We start from the raw sequence: 10,727 nt of genomic DNA on the forward strand, positions 1-10,727 counted from the left end.
TATCCTCAGCAGCATACCTAATAATGCTATTCCCCCCTCACAGGACACAGAGAGATGAATGCCAAAGCCTACTTAATCCTACCAGTTATATCTCATTGTCTTTGACATCATCCACACCTTTGATTCTTCAGGGCTTGTGATATTCCAAAGTTTGCAACTATATAGCATTGCCAGAAGAACCTTTGTGTAAAAAAAAGGGGGGGGGGAAGAGGCAGGTTTGCACTAAGGAACAGCTTTGGGTCACTGGAAGCACTGGGGTCTTTTCCAAATTCAATTCAACCCACTCTCTTCCTGTTCAATTCCAGCATAACTCATTGCTCATCAATGGAACCTGTCCTTGTTCTAAGTACTACTATAGTAACTTAATTGCCTGGCATCCCAGCTGCATGCATTTAGTGGCATTTTTCATCTATATAATTTTTCTATACAGATTGTTAGACCAGTCTTTCTGAGTAATCCTCGGTATTACTGAAAAGGCCCTCTGATACCCTGGGACTTGGTGCATCAATCAACACAATAGTATTTGCATTCGGGATCATGTGAAGGATCCTTTTTAGAAAAGCTCTTATGATCCATCTTAAAATCAATACTGTGTATTGGTTACAAGGCAGAAAAGAAAATCAGTATGGGTTAGGCAATGGGGGCTAAGGTACCTGTGCAGAGTCATATAGCTAGGAAGTGTCTGAGGGCAGATTTGAACCCAGGACCTCCCACCTCCAGGCCTATCTCTCTATCCACTGAGCCACCCAGCTGCCCTTGAAAGATCCTTCTTTCATTTAGATAGTATTCAAGAGATTATCCAGGTCAGGGACTAAAATTTTTGTCGAGGTTTCATCCAGCAAGGATACAGAGAAGGGTAGGTCAGATAGGTAGGAGGAGAACCAGGAGAGAATAGTGTCATGTAAACCTAGAGAGAAGAGAGCATCAAGGAAGAAAAAGTGATCAACAGTGACCAAGGCTGCAGAGAAGTCAAAAAGAATGAGAACTAAGAAAAGACCAGGTAATATCTGTAAAGTGCTTTTCCAATGGTAAATGATATATAAATGCTAGGTTGGCTTTTTAAAAAATAAAGTATAAATTGATTTGTTGTTTCTAATCACTGCTCTCCATATCAATTCACATGGATCTACCCAATTTTCTCTAAAACTGTCCATGTGGTCATTTCTTTTGGTACAATAATATTATGTTATATTCACTTGCCATAATTGCTTACCATTCCCTAATCAATGGGCACTGCCTTATTTCACAGGGCTTTTTTGCTACTACAAAAAAAAAAAGAGCTTTTATAAATGTTTTTGTACATGTAAGGCGTCTTCCTCTTTCTTTGATCTCTTTGGCTTATAGGTCTAGGAGCAATATGACTTGGACCAAAAATATGAATGGTTTTAGTAACTTTTGCGACATGGTTCCAAATTGCTTTCCAGGAATACTGGATGAATTTAGAGAATAAACACTGATTTAGTATGCCTGTTTTGCAGCAGCCTCACCGACAATTATCATTTTCCTTTTTTTGTAATCTTAGTCAATCTGATGGATGCGAGGTAGAACCTCAGAGGAGGAATTCAATTTTATTTACTTCCATGTGAAAGGCATTGTGCTAAGTATTGGGGCATGAAAAGACAAAGACAGAAAAGGATAAACAGACAAAAAATGAAATAAGCATTTCTAGAACACCTATTCTACATTAAGTACTATACCAAGCACTCTACAGATATTACCTTGTTTGGTCCTTTGAGAAATAGGTGCTATTATTATTCTAATTTTACACTTGAGGAAGATGACTTCCCCAGGGTTACACTGCTAGTACATATCTAAGGCTGGATTTGAATTCAGGTCTTCCTGACTCCAAACCCAGTGCTGTATCCACTGCACCTCCCAGATGCCTCATATAATGTAAGAAGCATACATTCTACTGGTCTTAACAAGTTAACTTTTGTTTGAAGGATTTTTGCTCTACCTGGCAAGTTGTTTACTACTTTTTTTCTTATATAATTCTAAATGTACATATTTTATCTACAGTATAGGTTAAATTGGTTTTAATGGAATCCAACTAACATTTAAAACATTTCTTCATTCAGTAATTCTAATTTAACAAACATTCCCAATTTTGAGCCCCTGTTTATGTATAAGGCTCGATGCTAGGTCCTGGAGGTACAAAGATTAAGTTGCTTACATTCTACTCAGTGAGGAAGCAAGAGGGATTTTCGCATTTTTCCACACATAATTAACTCTACAAGGTAGGGTGTGCTGGACATAAGTCATGAAGAAAGCTTCATTCTGAAAGACAGAAATGTCCAGAAATGGAGGTGAGATATACTATTAGAGGTTATGACTCTGGTTTTATCATGTGAAGGATCCTTTTTAGAAAAGCTCTTACCTTCCATCTTAAAATCTGGTTTTAATATATTCACAGAATTATTGTGAAACAATATTGTTGAGTTCAGTGAACAGCTAGTTGGCCAGTTGACTGGAACATAGCATATATGAAGAACATGTGAACAGAAGTCATGTAAAATAAGCCTGGAACGTGTGGCTGGGACCAAACTGTGGAGAGGAGTAAATACCAAGCTTAGGGCTTGGTGTTTTATCTCAGCGGCAATGAGGAACTGCCACAGGTTTTTGAGTAGAGAAATAAACTGTGTATTAGGAAGATTTTGGCTTCTGTATAAAGGATGGATTGAGAGGCAGTTAGGGAGCTCAATGAATATAAATGCAAACCTAGAGACAGGAGTTTCTGGTTCAAATCTGACCTCAGATACTTTCTAACTCAGTGACCTTGGGCAAGTCATTTAACTCCCATTGCCTAGCCTCTTCTGCTTTGGAACCAATACTTAATATCCATTCTAAGATAGAAGATAAGGTCTTTTTTAAAAAAATGGATGGATGGGAAATGGAAGAGATTAGAGGCTAGCAAGTCAGGTGGTAAGAAGCTATAGCAATAGTCAAGATGAGGCCTCCTAACACAGAAGCAGTTGACCAATTTTGAACCTGGCCAATGTGGGATTTTATTTTGCTTATTATGGGAATTTGGTTTTCTTTTCTTTTATTGATGGAGTGTGGGGGTATGGAAGAGAGAGAAAATAAATGCTTGTTCATTGAAAGCAATTCTAATGGCTTAGATGAGAGCTGATGAGTTTTTGTTTGTAGAGCGCCTTAGTGAGTGGGGATATGTCAGAGGCGTCCTTTCAGATTCTATTTGTCTCTGTTTTCAAACTAGGTTTGTTAGCATTTGGAGAGTTCTTAAATTAGAAGGAAATTTAATCATACTAACCTGAGAAATGGAGGCTGGCAAGAAAGAAATTGCAAGAGTTCAGTTAAATTCTGGGGTCATTCCCAGGCAAAAGAATTTGTTTTTTAGTTCCTCCCTAACCTGTCCTTTTTAGCATCTATCTGCCTCACTTCAGAGTCTTGACCAGGACTACTTTGTCTAAGATAAGTTTTGCTTCAGGCTCCAGACTTTTCCTTCCCTCATCACTCCTCATCTAACATCACCATTTCCAATTATTCCTGAGAGCCATTCTAGTTCAGTCTGCTGGGGGGGAGGAAGGTACAGGGCAGTAAGCAATATCATGATGATAAGCAAACTGATGCTGGGGGAATTAATGCTGCAAGAGCTCAAGTGCCAATTAATCATCACCAGCCATCTGATTGGCCCCTCAGATGATCAACTAAACAACATGACTGCAGGGTTTTATCAGTCAATCAACAAACAAAGATTGCCTACTATGTATCGGACATTGGAGATTCAAAGACAAAAGGAAAGCAAGTTCTTGCCCTCAAGGAGCTTCCATTCTGTTGGAGAAGATGGGTCATATAAAAGTATGGTTATTGAGCAGGAGGTACTAGCAGCTAGAGCAATAAGGCTATTATAGTATTATGATGTTATTATGTTACGCTTTCATTATAATGTTTATGACATTCTGAAGCAGTGTTAAGGGGGAAGCATGTGAGTGTGTCCTTATACTATGGCAGACTTGGGGCAGAGCTATTTGGGTAGAGCCAGTCTTTTGAAGCCCAACCACATGAGTACATGCCAGGCCCTGCCAACCTTCAGTCTCCCTTAGGTCTCCCCATGTTCAGAACAGGAACAATACATATAAGTATCTTATTAATAGAGTCTCCCCCCTCTCTCTTTCTCTCTGATACAGCTTAGAATTTACAACAATATGTGCTAGAAAGATGAAAACTGACATTTCTCAAGAAGCTGGTGAAGGAGAGTAGCTTTTTGGTTCAAGACCAATTAGTCAAGACCAATTCAATTATTAGCCTCTTCTGGGCTGCTGTGAGCTTTATCTGAATGGTAGTATTTGTTACAGGCAAATAAAATGACAAGCAAATTAAGGTCATATGGTGATTCACTGCCATAAATTGAATGAGAAACTTTACCTCTGCTCTGCAGGTTGGGCACGTTGATTACTATCTTCTCCCCAAGCAAGACGTTTCAGATAGCAGTAGACGCTTATCTCAACTGGATGTTGGACCTCTCTTATGGGACTGGTACCACTTCATTAAAACCACTGCTCTGTTCTTTTCTTCTCCTCCCACCCCACATACAGGATGACGAAAGCCTGAAGCACCTTACCCACGAAGAGAAAGATGTCATCCTGTTTTTTGAAGAGACAATTGATTCTCTAGAAGATGACTTGGAGGAAGAAGCCCTTTATGATAGTGGTATCCACTGTCACTCTCCAAGGTCCCTGGAAGAGAGTACTTCCAGTCACTCTGAGCCAGAAGATATCATTGACTTGGTGAAGCCGATACCTGAGGATCAAGAAGGGAAATGCCTTCGGCACATGGCCCAAGCAGCAGGTGATATGCAGCATGAAATACAAACTAACAAGGCTGTTTCTGGTTCCTATTGACTCAGTTAATATTCCTCAGAAACACAAAAAAGCTTTGTTTACTATCCCCCCCTATCAATACACAAGTGGTAGCTGGTGCAGAAACCTTTTGAGGCTTGTCAGGGTTTTAATTTGTTTTTGTGTGGATGAAACACAAATGTAGCAACTGCATTGTCCAGACAAGCCAGCACCCTTCACAATTAAAAAGACATGTAAGAAATCCCTAAAGAGACTGAAATCACTAACAGAATAAGGAGGCATTTAAATGACTTTTGAAATTACGATTTTTAAATAGCTTTGTCTCTAAATTTCTATCAAGGATTGGACCAGCACACATCTACCTAACAGCACCTTCCAATTTACACCATGTTTATCTTGAAGGAATAGAAAAGAGCTCTAGCTCTGGGATCAGAGAGACTTGGGTTTGAATCTTCTCTCTAATGCCATCCATTTGATGTTTGGCAAATTACATAACCTCCTTGGGCCTCCATTTTGACATTAAATGAGGGGTTTGTGCTAGATGGCCTCTGAGGTCCCTTGCAGCTTTTCTTCTTTGATCCTATGCTCCTAGGATTCTGTAATTCTCTCCCTGTTTCTGGGCTGGTAGTGAGTTTTCTTTCACCAGCTTTCATCCCAGATAATTTATCCAAAGTTCTCTTGGCTGGTTGTCATGATTTCAAAGGTAACTCTTCACACTTGAAAGAAATTGAGGATTTAAGAAATGGGATTGTTCACTCTGTGGATAATGCCGTTTCTCTTCTTTGCTGTGGGGGACAAGCAGAAGCATTTGGGCAATTGTATTCCTATTGGCTAAGAGAGACCACTGCCATTTTAGTGTATCAGGAACAAAAATCTATACACCTTCAATACAGCCAGGCTCTGCAATTTCATTGCTGTAGGCATTCCTTCATAGAGATCACAACTCTTCTATAACTTAGCAAATGACCTCCAAGTGTTGAAAGTCCTTCATGGACCTCTTTACACTTAGCAAGACTGGTCAACAGACGTCTATCATAGCAATTGTACTTACTCAAAGCCTTTCCATTTTGGTAGGTCCGGCCAGACCATATGCCTGCTGGCATATAGCCTTAGCAACAGTCCATGCCATGTTGAAGTATCATGACGAGGCCCTCCTTTCTATTCTCTCTCATTATCCTCTGCCTCCTCCTCTAAGCAAGATTTCGGGAATTCTGGAAAGAGTTTTGGAAGGCGGGTAGCAGAAAATCTCCCAAGGATTTTTTGCTTTAACTTCATGGTTATTCCTTCAAATTTTGATTTGCCACAATATTTTAAAATAGAAATGGCCTCTTGTGTGATATTTTGCAAGACCTAGTATCTAGATGGACCTGTGATTTTTAAGCAAACACTTTATTTCCTTATCCTAGTAATCAAGAATGGAATCTGCTGTATTTAGCAACAGCGAAAAGGTGCTTTATGCAAAAGGGAGAGCCCAAAAGTTCTCTGATAGCACCTTAGGCCTATTATCAAGTAGCAAACCACCATCTGAGAGTCTCCTCAGAAGTATACTTCTGACTGCTGACTTGCATGATCTCTAGACTACAAACAGACCTGCCTTGCCATTGAAATCTAGCTTTAGCAAACTCAAAGTTACTCCATCTAGGAACAGCAAGAGTCTACACTGAATCATATAATTGAAGTTGCTTTTGAATAAGCCTCTTAATCTTCTAATGTCTATTTTCCCCCTCTAGTAAATAATTCAAAACATTCGTATGATATGAAATGTCTTATAGTTGAGAATGGAGATAGGGCCTACATGGGGAGTGGCAAAGCCAAGACTCACTTAAGCAAGTCAAGAGACTTAAAGTCCTGTCTTTTTGTTCACTATCACACTTAGATAGCATGGATTGCAAAATATCAGAAAATAAATATCAAGAAATTGTATTGACATGTAATTGGGAAAACAGATAAAAATAAAATAAAATTCATTGTAAAGAAATTAGTGAATTTACTTTCATTTAGGAAAATAACTTATGATGTTTTTTCTCTCATCTCATTTTTCAGAGTCAGAAAGTATTGAGAGAGAAAACGCACCCACCTTGGAAGACAAAAAGGAAACAGCTGACAGCGTTTCATTGCCAGACTCCCCCATTCCTGAAAATAGCCTTCCTCAGGCCCCTCCCCTCCCTGTCTCAGCCCCTACGTCTCCCAGGAAGGAGCTTCTCTCATCCTCTCCTCCAGCAGAGCACCCAAAACTCCTCCACTCTGTACCCACTCCACTTGTCATTGCTCAGAGGATCTCTGAGAGATGGGCAGGAAGTGAGGGTCTGTCCTCCACATCCACTTCAGTGGAAGGGAGGTTCAGTGGATGGAAGACTAGGACCTTTGCCTCACCATCAGCTCAAAATGGAGAACACTCCCTGTGGCATGGGCATGCCTTGGCTTCCCAGACTGTCCCTAAGGTTCATCGCTTCCCAAGCAACATCAGTGTAACTAACAGTGCTGGGAAAGATTTCAACAAGACCATCTCCAAAGCAGCAGTCAATGTCCAAGAACGCAAGGCTCAGGTTCTGGCCAACATCAATGGGGTATTCCTTGTCCCAGGGGAAATGGAAGACCGGTTACAGAAGAATGAGCCAGCTGACCAAAAAAGGAATCTCCTCCCTGAGCAAGCTACATGCAATGCCCTGAGCAAGTTGAGTTTGGGCAGGGAAGCCCTGGGCCCAGGAAAAGGAAGACAGATGAGCATTGATCAATGTTCCAAGGCTGTGCAAACAGAACAATCCACAACTCTACCCAATGGCTACCAGAGCATCCATGATGTTTTGAAGAGTGAGCCCAGTCCTTTCGTCTCTACTGGCAAGACTATCACTTTCCGCCCAGACTCGGTTCTCACCAACAAGATAGCAAGGCAGAATGCTGCCAAGAGTTTCTATGAACATCGGCAGCCAGACTTTGGCCAAGATGTCAGGAGACGTTCAGGCTCCCTCCCAAGAGCTGTAGGATTCCGACCCCAAGGCATCACTGTGCAATTTGCGGGCCGGGGATCCACAGAAGAAGCTCGACGAGAGGCTTTGAAGAAGCTAGGGCTACTAAAGGAAACTTTATGATTGATAATGCAGTGAGGGATGCTGAAGGAGAATGGAGAGTCCATCTTGGTTGTGATGGGCTAGCCCAGTCTGGTAGAATGGTTATAATAGTCACAACATTCCCTCCCCCCTTAAAGAGCCAGGGGCAGGGAAGAATTGTCAGGAGGAACACAGAGATTGTTTACCTCACCAAAGACAGACATCTGGGAGATACTTGGTCTATAATAAATATAAATTCTTAAAGGCCAATACACTATTCCCAATTGCTGTGCCATTTGTGGGGTTGGAGATTCCAGGAAAACCAGTTCTAAATGTCATCAAACATTGACAATCTGCCCCACAATACCCCATTTGAAAAAATTGCCTGTTGAGGATCAACATCCTGCCATACTTCTAAGTTTCCCTTTTTCCACACAAAGGCAAAATCCAAGAAATGGAGAGGGGGAAGGAGGTAGAGAACAAACCACAGACCTTTCAAACCCATTGACTTCATGGATTGTAAATGCCATAACCTCTTTTTGGTTGTCTTTAGTTGGCATTCCTCAGCCACTCACTTCCTGGCCTCTTATAATCATCTTCTGTCCCGAAGTACCTGGCTTGAAATACCAGTTCTGACTATCCCATCTGTGTTTTTCCTTTCAACCTTTTTTTTTTTAAAGTAAGGCCTTCTGTTCATATTTCTGATCTCTTTTGTGCCTGGTAGATCTTTTTTGGAAGGGGAGGCTTGTTTTTAGCACAAAACATGTACTTATTCCTCTCCCCACCTCCCCCTGCAAATGAATGTGCAATTTGGGTCGCATAAGAATTTTTAATTTAAGATTTAAGTGAAGGCTTTATAGTTTTATTACTATAATTTCAATTTGGAAAGTAGAGAGGGAATGTTGAAGACTTCGATAAGGATGGTGGTTTTTAAGAAAACAATTCTCAGCAGACTGGGATCACACACACACACACACACACACACACACACACACACACACATGTTGCTCCATAGCATTTGGTGAAGGTTCCATAAAGTAACTACAGAATACAGCCTCTTCTTCCTATAGCCCTGATACATTTTTAGCCATCTCCTATTGGGGATGAATGACACAGAAGACACCCAAAGGCGACTTGAATGCATACTCAGTTTTTAATTTAGATGTGTTCCCTTCCTGTGATATTTCTGCAGATCAAAAGTGGCTCTTCCCTCCAAACTATTTTCTCCTTCTCCCCAATTCAAACGGTCTCCTCCACAGACCCCTCCTGACCCAACCAAAGAATTTTAAGAACCCTTGTGTTGGGGTTTTGGTTTTGGTTTTTAACAAAACGGGTTAAAAAGACCATTGGCTTCTTGTGTTCTCAGAACAGTCTTGGAATTTTGTGAGCAGTTACGTAACAAGAAGGGTGAGAGAAAGGAACTGACTCTCTCTCCCTGTCATATGTCTTATATGCCAAGTTGTAGCCAAGAACAAGTTTATTAATACTATTCAAGAATGGAATTTTAAACCTTTAAAAATAGATTGGGAGGGGCTAGACTAGAGAACCCAGGCACAACCTTTTATTATTCTCTCCTAGCCATCATGGTAGCACAGCTATTTCTTTCCTGTAAATGTTGCTTCAATTCAAACTTTTAAATGTGCTGTGAAGGAAATTTTCCATAATATTCAACTTGCCTTGTAAGTTATATAAAAAGATTGTACTTAAAACCACCAGTATTTAATACCTCACCCCACCCCTCCATGAATTAATCTCATTTGTTAATGGAATCTGGATACTATTTAAAAGAAGCATTTAATTTTCACAGCCTTTTAATAGTTTATTTTAAAGTTCACTTTGTTGGCAGCAAATGTCAAAGTGATTCATCAAGGCTATATTTCTGTTAATAGAATGAAATGCACTCAGTGTTTCATCATTCAAAAAGAAACGCAAAAACCATTCCATCCCACCTGAGGGTCCTGACATTGCTGAAACTTTAAAATAATCTATATTTGTAAAGTAACCTCTTGGCGAGGTTTCTTCGTCTTTGGTTGCTCTTTGTCATCCAGGAATTTCACTGAGTTTGAGATGAGTTTTGCTATTTTAGAGTATTAATCTTTATGATGTTTTCTTTGGAAAATAAACTTGGAGATTTTCTTAAGTCCAAGAGGTGACTTTGTTTTAATTTAATTTAATTTTTTATTTATTTTCTTTTTATTTTTTAAACCCTTACTTTCTATCTTAGAATTGATACTAAGTATCAGTTCCAAGGCAGAAGAACAGTAAGGGTTGGGCAGTTGGGGTTAGTGACTTGCCCAGGGTCACACAGTTAGGAAGTGTCTGAGGCCAGAGTTGAGCTCAGGTCCTCCTTTCTCCAGGCCTGGATCTCTATCCACTGAGCCACCTCATTGCTCCTTTCTTTTTATTTTTAAACCAGGTCTTTGAAAATGCCCTGAACACAGTAAGGCACTTAATAAGTGGTCATTTCGGTTAAAACCAAGTTGACTTAATGCACAGCTATGAGAATCTCTTTTATCCTTCAACTTCTTTATTTTGGTTTCCAATTATAGCCACTGTTACTGTAAGCTTAAAATCCTGCTTTTCCTTTGTATCAAGATGTAGCAACATTCAAGTTCAAATCGTAGCTCCTGATGAACCATATTTATTACAGGTTTGGTTTCCCGTTACATTTTTTTCTGACTTGACTATGTTCAAGAAGCAATCCATTCAAACTAGGGCCAGCTAAGTGCTGCAGGGGATAGAGTCAAGTCCAGCCTCAGATTCTGACTGTATAACCCTGAATAAATCACTTAACTTGTCTGCCTCAGTTCAAATTAGAAGCACGCAAGTGGCACAGTATGTGGAGTGCAGAGTTGAGTTC

The 10,727-nt window shown here is 40.2% G+C and overlaps 1 protein-coding gene across 1 annotated transcript in view; it reads left to right on the plus strand.

Moving 5' to 3' along the window:
- Positions 1-10,013, plus strand: part of PROSER2 (proline and serine rich 2) — a 38,246-nt gene extending 28,233 nt beyond the window's left edge. Inside the window, exons 2-3 of the mRNA XM_001367689.5 lie at positions 4,557-4,809; positions 6,864-10,013. Coding sequence (XP_001367726.3) covers positions 4,557-4,809; positions 6,864-7,909 — 1,299 coding nt within the window. The 3' untranslated portion in view covers positions 7,910-10,013. The remainder of the gene's footprint in view (positions 1-4,556; positions 4,810-6,863) is intronic.
- Positions 10,014-10,727: the final 714 nt, after the last annotated feature.

Source organism: Monodelphis domestica, chromosome 5, assembly GCF_027887165.1.
Source record: "Monodelphis domestica isolate mMonDom1 chromosome 5, mMonDom1.pri, whole genome shotgun sequence".
Lineage (NCBI taxonomy): Eukaryota > Metazoa > Chordata > Mammalia > Didelphimorphia > Didelphidae > Monodelphis > Monodelphis domestica.